The 17952-nt window shown below is 37.5% G+C and overlaps 2 protein-coding genes across 2 annotated transcripts; both read right to left on the bottom strand.

The window, feature by feature from the left end:
- LOC127207684 (putative olfactory receptor 5AK3) lies at positions 1 to 945 on the bottom strand. The gene has a single exon (XM_051167102.1). The coding sequence runs from the start codon at positions 943 to 945 to the stop codon at positions 1 to 3; it is 945 nt and encodes a 314-aa protein (XP_051023059.1).
- A 6722-nt stretch (positions 946 to 7667) lies between these two features.
- On the bottom strand, positions 7668 to 8617 carry LOC127207693 (putative olfactory receptor 5AK3). Its single transcript, XM_051167113.1, is given in 2 exon segments — positions 7668 to 8141; positions 8144 to 8617. Coding segments are annotated over 2 exon segments (948 nt in total).
- Between the last annotated feature and the right edge of the window lie 9335 nt (positions 8618 to 17952).

Genomic DNA, 17952 nt, shown 5'->3' with positions numbered 1-17952 from the left:
TTAATAATTTAAATCCAATTTAAAGAACTTTTTCCCCGTGGCTCTTATAGCATCCTTTACTTCCTTGTTTCTCAAGCTGTAGATCAGAGGGTTCAACATGGGAATCACAATGCCATAAAACACAGAGGCCACTTTCATCTTCTCCTCAGAACTGTCAGAATGAGGCTGTAAGTACATGTAAGCCAGGGTTCCATAGAAAACGGTGACGGCTGTCGGGTGGGAGGCACACGTGGAGAAGGTTTTCTTCCTCCCTGCAGTAGAGGACATCTTTAGGATGGCGGCCATGATGTAGATGTAGGAGAAGATAACGACTGACACAGTGAACGTCAGGTTAAAGCCAACAAAAATCAAAATTAGCATGAAGTTCATGTCATTGTTGTAGCATGAAAGAGTGACAATTGGGGGAATGTCGCAGAAAAAGTGATTGATTTTTGTGTTACAGAAGGACAGTGAAAATGTAAATCCTGTGTGTACTGAGGAATTTATTGATCCCATGAGATAAGAAAGAGCTACCAACTGTATGCAGACTTGTCGAGACATGATTATGGGGTAGCGAAGAGGCCTACAGATGGCCACATACCGGTCCACTGCCATAACAGCGAGGAGGTAACAGTCACTGGTTGCAAATATTGCGTAAATGAATAGTTGTATTATACATCCCCTAAACGTTATTGATTTATCTTCTACCATGAAGTTTTGCAGCATCTTGGGAGTGATGGCAGATGTGTAACAGATATCAACAAAAGCCAGATGTTGTAGGAAGAAGTACATGGGAGTCTGAAGTCTGGAGTCAGCATTGATGAGGAGGATCATGCCAGTGTTACCCAGCATGGACGTCACATAGATAAGAAGGAACACAATGAAAAGAACACACTGAATGTCACGCTGGACCCCAAATCCCAGGAGATAGAAGGCAGTGACTTCAGTGCTGTTTCCCTGTGTCATGGCTACCAAGAGTCTATAGGTGATCAAGAAAAGGAGCAAAAAAAAAAAAAAAAAAAAAAAAAAAAAAAAAAAAAAAAAGAAAGAAAGAAAGAAAATCTTTCATCAGATTTAAGAAAAATTCATATTTTTCACTCCATCCTTTACTTTGATATCCACAATAAAAGCTCACAAAAGGGTTTGTTGCTTTGTATGTGTCATTTAGCAATAGATTCACTTAAAGATAAAGAATACTTTATGGAAATAAATCAATGTTGAGTATATAATTCTAAGAAATACCAATCTTATACTTTTCTACTCTAATATACAGGCATCTGTATTTGTGTATAGCACTATATAAATATAATTTTGACCTTCTCAAAAGCCTGTATAAAGTTTAAACATTCATCTTTTTTATTAGTCTCTTAATTATGCTTTAAACTCTTAAAATTAGAAGTGCATGAAAGACTTTTTTTTGAAACATTTAAAAGGTCAACATAATTTTTGTGGCTTCATGATGTTTTTGTACAGCTTAGATGATGATCCAACTCTAGTGCCTTGTGAAATGTTTCCAGAGATGAACTCTGGTGATCACATTGAGTTTAAAGTTGTTCTCCTTTCTACACTGTAAGTCTTCCACAGAACTCAGTGTGATTGAGAATTCTGTTGATTTATGTCACTGATTTTTAGGGATTTTCTTCTTTATAGCTATTGTATTTATTAAATTTTTCTTTTTATTATTTTAGGTGTATATGTGTGTGTGTGTGTGTGTGTGTGTGTGTGAGAGAGAGAGAGAGAGAGAGAGAGAGAGAGAGAGAGAGAGAGAGAGAGAGAGAGAGAGAGAGAGAGATGTACATATGTGGTGTGTTCACAGAAGCCAGAAAAAAGTATTAGATGCCCTGGAGTTTGAGTTATATGCAGTTATGAGGTTCATAATGTGGTTGCTGGGGACCACACTTGCGCCTTCTGAAAGAGCAACAAGTAATTTTAACCATGGAAGCATATCTACAGTCTCTGCCTGTCTTATTTTTAAAGGAGTGTTATATCAATAAAATGCACAATAAAGGTTTTTGATTTAAAAGTTGTAAGTACACGGATTTGTAACAACTGTACAAATTTGTGCCTGAGAAGATGGATTCATGAATCTTGATTACTGAGTTATTAGAGTCAAGAATATCTACTCCTAAGCTAGCAACAGGGAAAGCTTATGATTGATTACATTACCTTTTAAACTCCTTAAAAGGTTTAGGGATTGGTTTTGATAGTCTACTGAGAGAGGACCAGGAGGAGTATTAAAACAGTCTTGATTCAGAGCCCTCTGAAGCAGATCACCAATACACATTAGATTATAACTTACAGGCCATCAGCTCACCACAGACAACAGAGTTTCTATGAGTTACAGCGTGAGTACCCAACACAGGTCACCAAGGACTTAAAACCTGGAGACATAAACAAACACCATCGGAGAAAGCAGAAACTACAGTAAAAAAAGCATTATCTTTGGGACTCAAACAACTCAGCTAAACCTCACACACCATCCACAGAGAATAAGTGGAACTATAATTACGGAAAGACATAAGATAGTGTTGAACACTAGGTACTGTCTTCATTCTGTAGCATACTCAACAGAGTTGAATTACTGTTCATATAACTATAATTCATATAAATAGACCTTTATACCCGTAAAATATATACTTAAAGAAATTACTTATGAATGAAGAAATCATACTGTAATCACACACACACACACACACACACACACACACACACACACACAGAGAGAGAGAGAGAGAGAGAGAGAGAGAGAGAGAGAGAGAGAGAGAGAGAGAGAGAGAGAGAGAGAGAAAGGAACATACACAAAATAAATAAGTGTAATTGAGAAAATTCCTGGAGAATTCACCAAAATTAAGGGGGAAATTAAATACTATGTGGAAAGATGGTTTGTGACTTATTCTGACTTAGGTATCCCTTAATACTCACAATGCCAAATATAGATATTACAAAAAGAAAAAAATACTCCTCAGAATCTCACATTAATACAGAAGCAAGATTAATAAAACAACAACAAAATATCTTTTGCAAGTAGGACAGTGCCATTTTTATCATTCCTGAAAAGTGTTAATTTTATGCACTTAGGCACTGGGTAGAGCTTTCAGAAGTATAATGAATATCCTAACAGGGGTGGGAATACATTCACCTTGCTCTTGATCTTATGAGGCAAGCACTTGGTCTCCAAACATCAGTGATGCTTTCTGTAGATTTTTTTCCTGTCAAGTTAAGAGCTAACATTAGCACCTTTTTTTTTTAACCATAGTCCGTAATTTTGCCCATAACTTTATTTGCTTATTTTTCTTTTTTCTGAATAAGATTATTTACAGAAAATTGGAAAATATTAATAAGAGAAATAAAAAATATTGAAATGAACACTTCGCGGATTGTAGCGCTCAACACAACGAAGCATGAATCTTCTCAAACTAATGCACAGGTATGATGATGCCAATTAATTTTAAAACATTATTTAAAAATTGATGCTGAAGAAAAAAGTTAGAATATCTACATCAGTTAATAAAAAACAATTAAGTGCACGAATCAGAGCCCTCCTCATGTCTAAGACACCCACCATTTGCACTGACAAATCCCAGTGGCTGCCTGTCAAGGGCTGCCAATTTGTGGCTATTTGGGCTGTAGGCCCTAGTACAACTCCTACTGCTGTTATTTTGCGGAATTGAAATAGTATTGAAGCAATTCCCATTGACTTCCATTACACCCTTAGATTAATGGATCTCTAAGCTCTTTTCAGAGAAGCTTTTTTTAAATGCAGTAGATGTCTATTAAAACAGAGACCCACAACTTGTCAATATGCAGAGAATGGTAGACTGCAGAAGTCTCAGCCTTAAATTGTACATCTGTACCACAGCCTCTCCTCCCGTTGCTCAGAGATCCTCAAGGAAAAGGATGCAGAGCAGTCGCACATGTGAACTAACAGCAGTTGTGATAACATGCAAAAGGTCTGTGCTAGCGCAAGCCAGACAAAAATCCCGTCTTAAAGAGAGGAGGTGAGCATGAAACAAACTCTTAGTTGAAGAGCTATTGGTAAGTGGCTAGCTGCTGAGAGAGGGACAGTCAGCTTTCCTTATGGGCGTGGCCCCTGGTGGACCATGCTCCATTGGATGAACACACATCCAAAAGTACCTGGACAGCACAAATTTGGCTTAATGAGTTTAAAAAGGTAGGTGTGTGTGTGTGTGTGTGTGTGTGTGTGTGTTGTGATGTATGTGTGGTGTGGTGTGTGTGTGTGGTGTGGTGTGGTATGTGTGTGTTTGTATGTGTGTGTTTGTGTTTATGTTGGTGGGGGTGGGAGGGCAAGGTCAGGAGGAGTTGGAGGATTAATTTATTATCATTAGGATGATGATATGTGCTCAGTTCAAACCACATTCTATATAAAATAACTCAAAAGACATAATATATTTAAGTACAAAAGTGCAGTCATGAAACAGTATAAAAGTAGGGAAAGTTTTGTGTCCTGTGCCTACTGAATAATTCTTATCCATAATGGGCAAAGTAAAATATATAAATGGAAATAGACAAACAAATTAAATTCTCAAAATCAAAAGGTTTTGCTTTGTTAAAAACCTGGTTAAGAATATGAAAAAGTCTTAGTGTAGAGTTGATGAAAAAGATTTTGTATCTAAACTAAGTGACTATCATCCATAGAATAAATGAAAAAAAAATTAGAAAACTGGTGAGATACATGAACAGTTTACCTCACCAGAGGAATCTATGTATGGGTACATGGAATCCACTCAGGATTATTAGCCATTATGAAGATGTGAATTACAAACCTGGTGGGATAGGACCACACCGAGCGTGACCAGCTGTCGCTGCACAGCCGTGGCAATCGCTAACACAAACACAGGGAGAAATCTAAAGCTGGCGAGAACTCGAGCCATGGTCTTTTATAGATAGTTGTGGGTGTGTAAAGTGTCATAACTGTGCTTCGAAAATGATTTGGTAGTATTTAAGGAACTCAAACATACCGTCCAGTCCCTGTACTCCTAGCCAATTTTGTATACATGAAACTTATGCTTATGTCAAAATGTGCAAAACATTTCAAAAAAAGCTTCATTGGCAATAATTTAAAAGTGTCAACAGCTAAAATGTTCTTTAGCAAATTGTTGGTTAAACAAATCACATTATGCTACACTGTGAAATAGGATGTAGGGTCAAAGTGAGAGAAACATGGACAAATGGTGGCTCTCCATGGCAACAGCTAATTTTCTAAGGTCATAGGATGTATGATTTTACTTAAAATATTATCGAGATGATAAGATTTTAAGATAAAGAAGAGAATAGTGATTGACTTGTGTTATAGCTGGTAGGTGGTTGGGGTGGTGTGCTTATAATGGGCAAATGTGAGCAAAGTTTGTATGGAATCAGATCTCTGATGAAAATTTGATATCTTGGCTAATATGGTGGTTATTGGAATATATCTAAAGAAGTGAGAAAATACCATATAACCAAATGGGCACTGTACCAACATCAAAGCTATGGGTTTGATGCCTCGGCTTATTATGCAAGATAAAAACACTGAGAAAGAAATTTCAGCATTATCTTTAAAATCTCCTGTGAACCTATGAATATTTAAAGCCTGAAAACAGAGTTAGTAGAAAAAGCATTGAGCCAGCTGTGCAGCAACACAGCATCAGACAAGCAAATTTATGCAACGTTCTCAGCATAGGAAAGGCAGTGATCGAGCTCACCCAAACGGCTGTGGTAACACATGCCAAACAGTGATTAGTTGACTCAATTACTTGTTCTTTACTTTCTTTCCCAGGAGATGAAAACAAGCCCCTTATGCCATTGTGTTACCTCACCCATGATGGGGTGCAGCCTCTAGGCTTTGGTGAGGCATGCTGGGACTCTGCTTCTAACCCTCTTGCTCTGCTGTTTCCTTTTCATAGGACAGTGATCACAGTGACACTGAAAAACGACAATTGCTTTCTTTTACTTACACTGGTGTTGCTTCCAGATTTTCTCTATGTGGTTGGTTGAAGTGATTGTCAACGGAAACCTCTATGTTTCTTCCTCATCAGGAAGTTTATACCTGGGGCCTAAGGGATCTATACTCTCTTGACAATCTGAGGTCTCCTGGGCTGACTTGGAATTGGATAAACAACTATCACTAGTGATTATTAAAAAAAAAATAGCACATGTTAATCACAATAAAGGGTTTCATTATCATAATTTTGTATAGACATGTAATTTGTTTTATGTTTGTTCATTAACCTCTCTTGTTCCTGTCCACTCCTTCTATTCCTCTTTATTTTTTTAACAGTTAGTCATTTTAAATCTACTTATTCATGTGTGTGTGTGAATGTGTATGTGTGTGTTTGTGTGTGTGTGTGTGAAGACGTATGTACTTGTGAGTCAGCAGAAGACAAAATGAGGCATAGGATCCCTTGCAGTTGGAGTTACAGGTGATGTAGGACTCCCAGCTAGTTATAAAGGTGCTAGGATCTGAACTTTGGTCCTTATGAGCAAGCACACTTAACTGCTGACCCGTGCTTCCAGCCCTCTCTTGCCCGAGCTAGTGATTTTTGACTAGTGAATCTAAATTTTCTGTATAAGGCCTTTTATTTATTTATTTCTAGAAAGGACAATTTTTTTTCTCATTGGTCTTTATCAATAGCTTATTTTCTGTTGTTATGAATCAGGTTCAGCATCTTTTCATATTGTTCAAGGACTTATATTAATAAGGATATCAATGTAGCAAAAATAGCTGTCAATGTAATAAGTGAAATGAAATCAGTATCTAACTAAAATTTAAGAATATTTAAATTTTAAGAGGAAAGTGTTTTGTAATATTACATTGACTATTGATATTTATTTTAAAAAATTGAATTTGTTTCTTCTTTCATGTCACCTAAAGAATTCTATGTTCTTTTAATTCAGCCCTAGGTAAAGACATTTTTCCACCTGCACTTAAAAAAAAATTTTGTGATTATAATATAATTTCATAATTTGCCCCTTCCTTTTCCTGCTACAAAATCCTCCAATGTACCTTTCAGCGATTTTTGATAGATCATATTAGTGCAAACAAGCATTGTTTACATGTCCTTTATAAACTCATGGTAGTTTATAGACATCTATCCCTATGCATATTTTATATATAGGAGTGGAAAATGCTTTCAGGAATTCCTCTTCCTTGGGCAAGAAAGATATGGAGTAAGGATAACAAGGGTAGTTATTGAAAAATAATTGCTGGGAAACACTAAGCATGTAAGATATGTGAGATGTATTGGGTGGAAAACATTACCTGAACCATAAGATAATATTAAAGTAACACACATATCTATGTGTACATTTGTATAACAATTAGAACCAGATTCATAATGAACTCCATTCTAGATGATTTAAGAAAATTTTAATTTTAATATTGATTATGAAGAAGCAGATGATTTTCTGTCCATTAAAATATTTGAAACAATACCTTTAAAGTTTTATTCATGTTTCTCAAAATTTCAAATAATGCCTATAACACTTCCTCTTGAGAAATGTAAAATGCTTTCTAAGTGACATTACATGGAAAATGAGTACTACCTAGGAGCATGTCTTAGGATTTGCCCCACATTCTAAGACATTACATATTGATGTAAGTAGCACAGATTCATATTGAACACGTTTTCAGCTTCAGAATTGTTAAGTTGTGGGAACATGTCTATCATACATTTTGATGACCCCCCACATCAAGGATTAGAGTTCAATCTAAAGAACTTTCTGCTCATTGCTTTAAAACTCTCTTTGACCTCTTTGTTTCTCAAGCTGTAGATCAGAGGGTTCAACATGGGAATCACAATGCCATAAAACACAGAGGCCACTTTCATCTTCTCCTCAGAACTGTCAGAATGAGGCTGTAAGTACATGTAAGCCAGGGTTCCATAGAAAACGGTGACGGCTGTCGGGTGGGAGGCACACGTGGAGAAGGTTTTCTTCCTCCCTGCAGTAGAGGACATCTTTAGGATGGCGGCCATGACGTAGATGTAGGAGAAGATAACGACTGACACAGTGAACGTCAGGTTAAAGCCAACAAAAACCGTAAGTAGCATGATATTAATGGCAATGTCGGAGCAAGAGAGAGTGATGATTGGGACAACATCACAGAAAAAGTGATTGATATCTTTGGAATTACAATAAGACAATGAAAATGTAAATCCTGTGTGTGTACCGAGGAATTTATTGATCCCATGAGATAAGAAAGAGCTACCAACTGTATGCAGACTTGTCGAGACATGATTATGGGGTAGTGAAGAGGCCTACAGATGGCCACATACCGGTCCACTGCCATCACAGCGAGGAGGTAACAATCACTAGTTGCAAATGTGGCATACACCAACAATTGTATTATACATCCTGTGTATGATATGGAGCCATCTTTTACCATGAAGCTCTTCAGCATCTTGGGAGTGATGGCAGATGTGTAACAGATATCAACAAAAGCCAGATGTTGTAGGAAGAAGTACATGGGAGTCTGAAGTCTGGAGTCAGCGTTGATGAGGACGATCATGCCAGTGTTACCCAGCATGGATGTTATGTAGATCACAAGAAATGCCATGAAGAGAACACATTGAGTTTGTTGCTGGACCCCAAATCCCAGAAGGTAGAAGTCAGTGACTTCGGTGACATTTCCTTGTGACATGGCTTCCAAGAGTCTGAAGGGGACCAAGACAAGAAAGAAAAATTAGAACTTCTTGAAATGAAAGGATTCTTCTATTTTACATTACTTTTAAAAAGCTTTATTTATTTTACGTGTATGAGTGTTTCTCTAATGTATGCATGTGTAGTGTTCACAGAGGCCAGAAGAGGGTTTTAGAATCCTTGGAACTGTGGTGTTTGGACTTGTGCTTGCTGAAAACCTAACTCAGGTCCTCTGCAAAAGTAGCAAGGACTCTTCACTGCTGCTTTCTTGGTCTCCTCATATTACATTTTTCATCTAGCTGTTCATGATAAATATAAGTAGTTTTGATCTGTATCTAGGGGAAGAGGCCTATAAGAGGTCTATATTTGACCCAGTAATTTATTTTCAAATAAAACATACTTGATAGGAGAATGCTGACTTTTAATGTATAAATCTAAAGAACTGAAAACCAAAACCAACAAACCAACCAACCAACCAACCAACCAAAAACCCAAACAACAACAATAAACCCAAAAGTAGATTGACATAATTTTCTACTGTAATAAGTGTGTGTGTGTGTGTGCGCGCATGTGTGGTTTTTTTGAAATAGGGTTTCTCTGTGTAGCCTTGGCATTCCTGGACTCAATTTGTAGACCAGGCTGGCCTTGAACTCACAGAGGTCCACCTTCCCTCTGCTTCCCTGAGTGTTGAGATTACAGAGGTGCACCACCACATCTGCCTGCCTATAGTTTTTCTTGTTCCTCCATTTTTTCAATCATTTATTTCTAGTCATAGCTGGTGCAATTAGAAGTAGTCTATGAAAGTAAAGGTTTCTGAGACACTTCCATGCTCCCCATTTTTGATGATTTTATCACATGATTTATTGTTACCTGTTCTAAAACTATCATCTAATGTGTTTGTCTTATAAAATGGATATCTTATAAGAGAGATAATTTGCACTTCCCATAGCATTTTCATTTTAGGTCCAGTCTTTCTTTTCTTTCTTTCTTTCTTTCTTTCTTTCTTTCTTTCTTTCTTTCTTTCTTTCTTTCTTTCTTTGTTTCTTTCTTTCTTTGTTTCTTTCTTCCTCCAAGCCTGAACCAGTTCTTCACTCCTACTTTTAGAGATCTCAGCTTCTGGAATCCTCATCTGCTATCTGGGTATTGACAACTGGGAAACTTGGAATGTCATGTCTTAATGTTGCCATAGATAAAACAGAGTAAATGTTTACAATGTGATTTCAGATAATACAATCGTAGCTGCAATGTGATCCAAACATTACATAAGGAATATTAAGAGATTAAAAAAAATATTGTTTCTTTGAAATCCAAAATCAACTGGGCATCTTGTGTTTTTAAATCTGGTGATGTGTCTGCTGTTACATGAGGACATTGGTTTACTTTAGGCCATTTCAGAAATCATCACAAGCATGTTTTGTGTCGCTATGGTAGAATATTAGAGACTTGGCAATTTATATAGAAGAGGAAATTTACTGGACTTACAGTTCCGGAAGCTAGTAGGTCAGAGATGGAAGAAGTGTACTTGGTGAGGCCCTTCTTACTGTATCACGCCATAGTGAAAAGCAAGAGACATAAGAGAGAGAAAAAAAGGCTCAAAAGACAAATCAGCAACAGAGATGACAGTCCTCTCCCTTTATAACTCAGGCATAAGAACAGAAATCTCAAGGGCCTATACTAAAAATGTACCTATGACCTTGTACACCCTCCAATAATTAATTCTTATAATAGCAACAGTCTCTCTCTCTCTCTCTCTCTCTCTCTCTCTCTCTCTCTCTCTCTCTCTCTCTCTGTTTGCATTTGGTGGGTTGCTTGAGAGTTTCACAAATGATCCTTTTTCCTGGAAGTTTCTGTTTCCTCCCCCCTTAGCTTTTTTTTTTTTTTTTTTATATCATTCTCCATTCTTTATATATCAGGTATGGATGTCCATGCTAGTAAGCCAAGGAAGTTCTAGTAGCTCAGGTAATCTATTGGCCTGTGAGTTATAACCAACAGTTATAAGCTCTAAGTTGCTTTATGGAAGTCTCTGCACTGGCTTTTATCCAAAATGCTGAGAAACAATTCCAGAAGGATCCGCACAATCCTCATTCCTTTAATATTCCCTTCAGCCCTCTCATCACTACACCCGGAGGATTCAGTAGGGTAAATCATTATTGCTGGCTCAGTATTTTATCTTCTTGTACTTAATAAGTCAAAAAGACTTTTGTCATCGCGGAGTATTGACCTCAGGGCTATATATGTTAGGCAAACTCTTTACCCTTGAGCAATATTCACAACCCCAGGCTATTAAAAAATTAGATACTTAATTGTATCATGGCTAAACATGAGATTGAATTTTTGTTTTACAATTTAGTTCATTTTTCTCAAATATAACATATTATTTCACAATGTAACCCATAGAGAAAAAATATCTCATATACCCAGCACATCAGGAGAGCACCCCACTATTTTTTCCACAGTAACTCTAAGAAGTGTTGTGTATTTACCTTTAGTGGTGGAATGTGGAAAACGATGTCAGTGTTCTTATGGGTTCTCTGGCACTTTCAATTTTTTGAGAAATAAGCACTATAGGAGATATCTAACTGATGAGGAAGACACTGTTGCCTTCAGTTTTAGTTTAATGAGAGCTGAAAAAAATGTAAATTCTAAGAAATTATTTCCTCATTTAAATATGTCAGAAAAAAGGCAAAATGAAGTCCTTCCAAGGGCATCTTCCTTGGGAGGAAGGCAATTATCAGGCAGATCTAGACTAAGTCCATTTAAAAGTGCTTGCTACGCCAGACGTTGCAGTGGAGAGGAATTGGGAGACATCCTGGGGGAGGAAACCATATCAGAAAATAGTGTGAAAAACATCTGTTTTCAATTAAAGAAGAAAATATAAAGTACTCTCTAGATAGGGTGATACTGTTACTGCTTTGGTTTTAGACATTGTGTATCCCAGTAAAAAGATACAAAGTTACAAAGACACACCAGCCTTTCTACCACCTCACAGGTAAAGCATGGGTCAAGGAAGAATAAACCCAAATAAATTATTATTTTTTTGTATGTGATGGAGAAATTTCTCAGTAGAATACAATAAGGAAAGGCCATTATAAAAATATTTTAAATAAAGTAAATCTATACCTAGTCTCAGTACTTTAAAAAAAAAGTGTGCATATAATTTAAAATCACCAAAAAGAAAATAGATAAGAGAATCTATGTAATTTTGGTATGTTGAAAATAGAAAAATGGTGAAAAAACTAAAAGTCTTAACATAGAGACAAGCCACATTCATGAGTTAGGAACTCAATGAAACAAAACATCATGTTGGGGCACAAGTGTGACATAATTTACATCAAGACTTATACGATTCTTTTTGAGATACATACCAGGATATTTTTATGTGTATGGGGAAGGGAAAAGTCTTTAGAATGTCTAAGGTGATTCTGACAAAGGATCAATCTACTTGACTCAAAAACCTATATTTTAGCTATAGTGTTCAAAGTTAATGTTGGTGGAAAGATAGGCATATATATAAAGCAGAACAGAGCGCTCTGGAGTAGATATTCACAGGCTCAGCCCTCTGACTTGAACAAAGCTTCTGAAGCATTTGGGAGATCAGAAGCCTTTGGGAGAGGACCGTGGTACTTGTTCATCTTACTTATTTTGGATTTTTTGAGACAGGGTTTCTCTGAGTAGCCTTGGCTGTTCTAGACTCTCTTTGTAGACCAGGCTAGCTTCAAACTCATAGAGATCCGCCTGTCTCTGCCTTCCTGAGAGTTGGGATGGTAGGCGTGTGCCACCACACCCAGCTTGTATGTTCATTTTTAAATGAACTAGAGTATGCACATGACTCTGGAGTATTTGCTATCCAAAGGAGACATGATGGACTCTATGCAAATATTACACCACACACAGGCACTTAACCCAAATAGCACACACACATATAAATGCAAGATATAAAGCTACAAGATTCTAGAAGAAACAGAGAGCAGGGCCCAGTGAAGAGTTCTTAGACATGGCACTAAAAGTAAAATTCATTAAAATAGACAAACAGATTGAACCTTATAAAACTCCACATATTTGCTCAAAGACCTGGTTGAGAGAAAGAAAAGGTGTTACAGTCTGAGAAAAAAAAATTATAATACAGATATGTAACTCTGGACTATATACTAAGGGACTCTCAAACTGAGCATTTAGGAAAGTCAAGTTAGAAAATTAGTAATATACATGAACAAGTGTTTCCCCAGTATCCTCTGTGAATCACAAACAGACATATGGAGTAGTTCCAGTGTCACCATTGCCCATTATGGACACGTGGATTACTAATATGGTGACATCATCACAATAACACCATGATTGTATGGGACACTTATTATGATTGCTACAGTAAAAATAATACAATTCCAAACACCAAGCATGACGCACAACTACTAAATATCTCAGTATTGTTGGTGGCATTGCAAAACGGCAAAGCACCTGGATACCAGGGTAGCAGTTTCCTGGAATTGTAAGTTCTGGAATTCTGTTCTTTCGGCTTGCTTTGCACACGACTCACCCCACGGAAAAACATGTGAACGAGTTGTCATACTATTCACTTGTAAGGGATTCCACCAACCCAAATGCTCAATACCAAGTAATTGGTGAGGCAAATACTGAACAGTCATAGTGTGGAATGGGTCTTAAAAAGAAAGAAGATTACACGGTTGGTAAACGAAGCAATTTGTATTTACCTCAATGATGGTTTGCTGAATCAATGAAAACAGTTGTCTCCAGTATTCATATATGGCATAATTTCAATTTTATAACATCATGAAAATGTCAAAATTGTAGAGATGAAGAATAAGTTAGTGATTACTGGGGTTTAGAGGTGCAGAGGTGGAGGGAGGTGGTGTGTCTATGTATGGTAAGAAGGGAACAGTTTGTATGTAATACACGATCTGTGATGGAATACTCTGCATGTTGATTCGTATGGTGAGTAAGAGGTCACTCAAGTAAGAATCTTCTAGACTCATGCACAGGTGTACCATAGTAACATTGAAGTCTTGACTCTGGTGTCCAAGTGTCATATACAAAATGTTAACTAGTATAGAGAACTGTGGGATTTGTGGGGGGTCTCTGCTCTATCTTTGCAACTTCCTGTGAGTCTATACACTTTCAAAATAAAATAAGGAGAGGAAAAGATAGAGCAGGCTTTACAGTGATGTGAGGTTCATCAAAGTATTAACTTTCCACAACAGGAGTCCACACTAAACGAATGCTCACCAAATGGCTAAGCTAGCCCACAATATTGATGATTTGGGTGAGGAGCTGGAAGCTTGCTCCACTGTGTTATCTGCTCATTCACAATCTTTCCCTTGCAGCCAAGTCAAACCCCTCGTCCTGTTTCCTTACATCACCAGAGATGGGAAGTGGCCTCCTGGTCTTCGGAAGATCATGCTGGACTTTGCTTTGCAGTTTCTTGCTCACACCACAGTCCAGTTAAGCTGCTGATCAGCTTTGCTTTCTTTTACTTACCTTGACATTGCCCCTAGAGTCCTTTTCTGCAGCAGGCTAAGGTAATTGCCAACCTGAGCCTTCCTGTGCACTTTTTCCCCCATCAGGAAGTGAATAGTTTGGGCCTAAGGGATTAGTGCTCAGAGACCCTGAGGCTCCAGAGGCAGAGATGGGATTGAAAAAAAAAATGTTCATTTGTCATTCCCTGCTGAAAAACCACAGAGTTCCTGAGGGGGCAAAGTTTGTTTTTGTGGTACTTTCATTAAGGTCCGTTTGCTTGATTTTTTAAATATTTCAATTTTTTTCGTTCTTTCGTTCTTCTCCCCTCCCCCTGTCCCTCACACTCTCCATTTATCACTCCTTTTCCATTCATTCCTATCTCTTCACCAATGCTTCTTTCTCTTCCTCCTTTTCTTTTGGCACTATTTCTTCCTTCCTTCCAATTTATGTTACTCTTTGCACTGCTCCTTTCTTCTTTCAGAGTAACAAGTTACCCGTATGGTAATAATTTCGAAATGTAAAAATGCATAGAATAAAAGCCATAACCTTCTCTGAGGCTTGATTTCCAGTGCGTCTTTTCCTTCTTGGAGATCATCTCTGTCCTGACTCTTGTTACTTAGCAAGCTAAAAGCTATGCATTGTTTTTTGAAGCACATTAGTATTTATATTTTTTATGTACTACCCACAGATGACAGTGCTCTTCATGGTGCTTTGCATATTGAAATGCTTGTATTTCACTTAATATTCTGACTGATCTAAGTTTGTCTGTACAGAGAGAGGCCCCAATCTTTTTTTGCGGTTGTATTATATTTTACTGAAAGCCAAATTTCTGAATCCATTTAATTTGTTCTTTCTCCGTTGTCAGACTTTTAGGTTATCTCAAACATTTTATTAGTATAGATGACAATAAATGTCACTGTGCTTCTACAATTTTGATATTTGCTTTTATATGTCATGCTTTTGTATTCTTTACTTCTGTTATTACTCCTTTTAAAAATGCATGTTGCTTCTCTCATCTAGAGTCCCAATAGGATGTCCTCCCCTCTGTCCCAGTTTCCTGGTAAGTGAAGGCTTTCCTGGGACATGCCCCTTGGGCTAGTATGCAGATATAAATGAGTATATGCCATTTAATTCTTTCTGCTTCTGGGTTAATTCACTCATTATGATCATTTCTAGCTCAATCCATTTATCCACAAATTTTGGGAATTCCTTGTTTTTAATAGCCGAGCAGTATTCCATAGTGTATATGTATCACATTTTCTTTATCCATTCTTCTACTGAGGGACAGTTAGGCTGTTTCCATGATCTGGCTATTATGAATAAGGCTGCTATGAACATGGTTGAGCAAATTTTCTGGACTCTAGATGAGAGAAGCATGGGAGAATGGCAAAGTAGAAGGATCCAGAGGGTCCTAGAAACCTACAAGTAGAACATTAGGATAGGCAGATTTGGGCCCAGGGGTCCTGCTCAAACTAAGGCACCAGCCAAGGACAATACAGGCAGTAAACTTTAAACCCCTATCCAGATCTAGCTAATGGTCAGAACAGTCTCCACACTTGAGTGGAGAGTGGGATATGACTTTCTCATGTACTCTGGTGCCTCACATTTGACCATGTCCCCTGGAGGGGGAGACCTGGTGGCACTCAGAGGAAGGACAGCAGGTTACCTAGAAGATACTTGATACTCTATGAGCATATACAGGGGGAGGTAATCCCCCTCAGGAACAGTCATAGGGGAGGGGAATAAGGGGAAAAGGGGAGGGAGGGAAGAATGGGAGGACACAAGGGATGGGATAACCATTGAGATGTAACAAGAATAAATTAATAATAAAGAATTTTAAAAATGCATGTTGCTTTTGTATTTTGGCATTCAATTGTTTTGTTTTTCTCACAATTAATAGCTTAAATATGAAACAATCTAGTGGGAGTTCAATTTACATAAATAATTCTTGACTTTATTTATTCTACTCTTAAGCAAGTCTCTCCTTTATTTTCCTCTAAACTTATTGTTCCATAAGGCTAGAGATTAAACTTAGGATCTTGTATAAACTAAGCAAGAATTCTATCACAGAGTTGCATCTCAGCTCTTCCCCAAACATTCTTACTAAGTTATATACAATTAATAAGGAGAACTGTGCACATTTAATAAAGTCGTAACTACAATCAGAATGATAATTATATTCATCAACTCCAAAAGTTTCCCAATATTTCCCCTGTGTGGTAAGAACTCTGGTTTTGTCCACTTAACATTGTTAAAGCCTACGTGTTGACTTAAGACATTTATGAAGTGTAATATCACATCACTCAATGATGAAGAACGCATCATTAGGTGACTTTGCTGTTGGACAAACACCAGAGTGTAGTGACAATATATCATAGCTGGTATGGTTTGCCACATACTTGAGCTCCATGGCCTAGCCTATTGCTTGTAGGGTACAAAACCATGTTACTGAACTAAATACTTTGGAGAACTGTAATACAATATTTGTGTACATAAACACATATGAATATAGAAAAAGTACATTAAAATACCATATAAAGACCAAACATTATAACTTGCTGTGATGGCTAATATTGGTTTTCAATTACGTACACTTTGGAAGAAGAAACCTGCTTTGAAAGAGTGTTTCCATTGGATTGGCCTGTGGGCATTTTCTTGATTGCTAATCTATGTATGTGGGCCCAAATCACTGTATGTGTGTAGGCCTGGGTTATATAAAACGGTCCCTGAATGTGACCCAGGGAGAACAATCCAGTAAACACACCTCTCTTTTGGTCTATGATCAGTTCTTGTTTGAAGTTCCTCCTTTGAGTTCCTGTTTTGGTTTCTGCCAGTGGTAGATTGTGACCTGGAAGTGTAAGATGAGTTAAGGCCTTTCCCACCCATGTTAGTTTGGGTATGGTGGTTATTATAGTGCCATAAATGAAACTTGAAAATATGACTAGGATATTTACTATGAAGTTGCTTTGAGTGAGTCAGTGAATAGTAGGTAGGTGTCTGTGAAATTCTAAATGTTAATCCTCACTAGTTCAGACTTTATAAATACTGCACACTCAGGCCACATAAATTTTATACTACTAATAATTAATGATAGGTAAAAGATGGAATCTTAGAGTTGTTTTGATTTGCATTTCCATGATGACTAAGGAGGTTGAGCATTTCTTCAAGTGTTTCTCAGCCATTCAATATTCCTCTTTTGAGATTTCTCTGTTTAGTTTTGAGCCCCATTTCTCATTTGGGTGTTTAATTTCTTGAGTTCTTTATATATTTTGGATATTAGACCTTTGTCAGATGTAGGGTTGGTGAAGATCTTTTCCCAGTCTGTAGGCTGTTGCTTCGTTCTCTTGACAGTGTCTCTTGCCTTACAGAAGCTTCTCAGCCTCATGAGGTCTCATTTATTAATTGTTGACCTTAAGGCCTGAGGTGTTGGTGTTCTGTTCAGGAAGTTGTCTCCTGTGCCAATGTGTTCCAGGCTCCTCCCCAATTTTTCTTCTAACTGACTTAGTGTCTCTGGTTTTATGTTGAGGTCTTTGATCCACTTGAATTTGAGTTTTGTGCATGGTGACAAATATGGGTCCAATTGCACTTTTTTACATGTAGACATCCAGTTAGACCGGCACCATTTGCTGAAGATGCTATCTTTTTTCCATTGAATAGATTTGGCTTCTTTGTCAAAACTCAAGTGACCATATGTGTGTGGAATTCAAGTGACACCACATGCTGGGGAGGATGTGGAGAAAGAGGAACATTCCTTCATTGCTGGTGGGAATGCAAACTAGTAGAGCCACTTTGGAAATCTATCTGGTGCTATCTCAGAAAACTGGGAATAGGGCTTCCTCAAGATCCAGCTATTCCACTCCTTGG

This window comes from Acomys russatus, chromosome 24 (assembly GCF_903995435.1).
Source record: "Acomys russatus chromosome 24, mAcoRus1.1, whole genome shotgun sequence".
NCBI lineage: Eukaryota > Metazoa > Chordata > Mammalia > Rodentia > Muridae > Acomys > Acomys russatus.
Note: the sequence above shows the minus strand (reverse complement) of the source record. Positions and strands in the feature narration are given on the sequence as shown.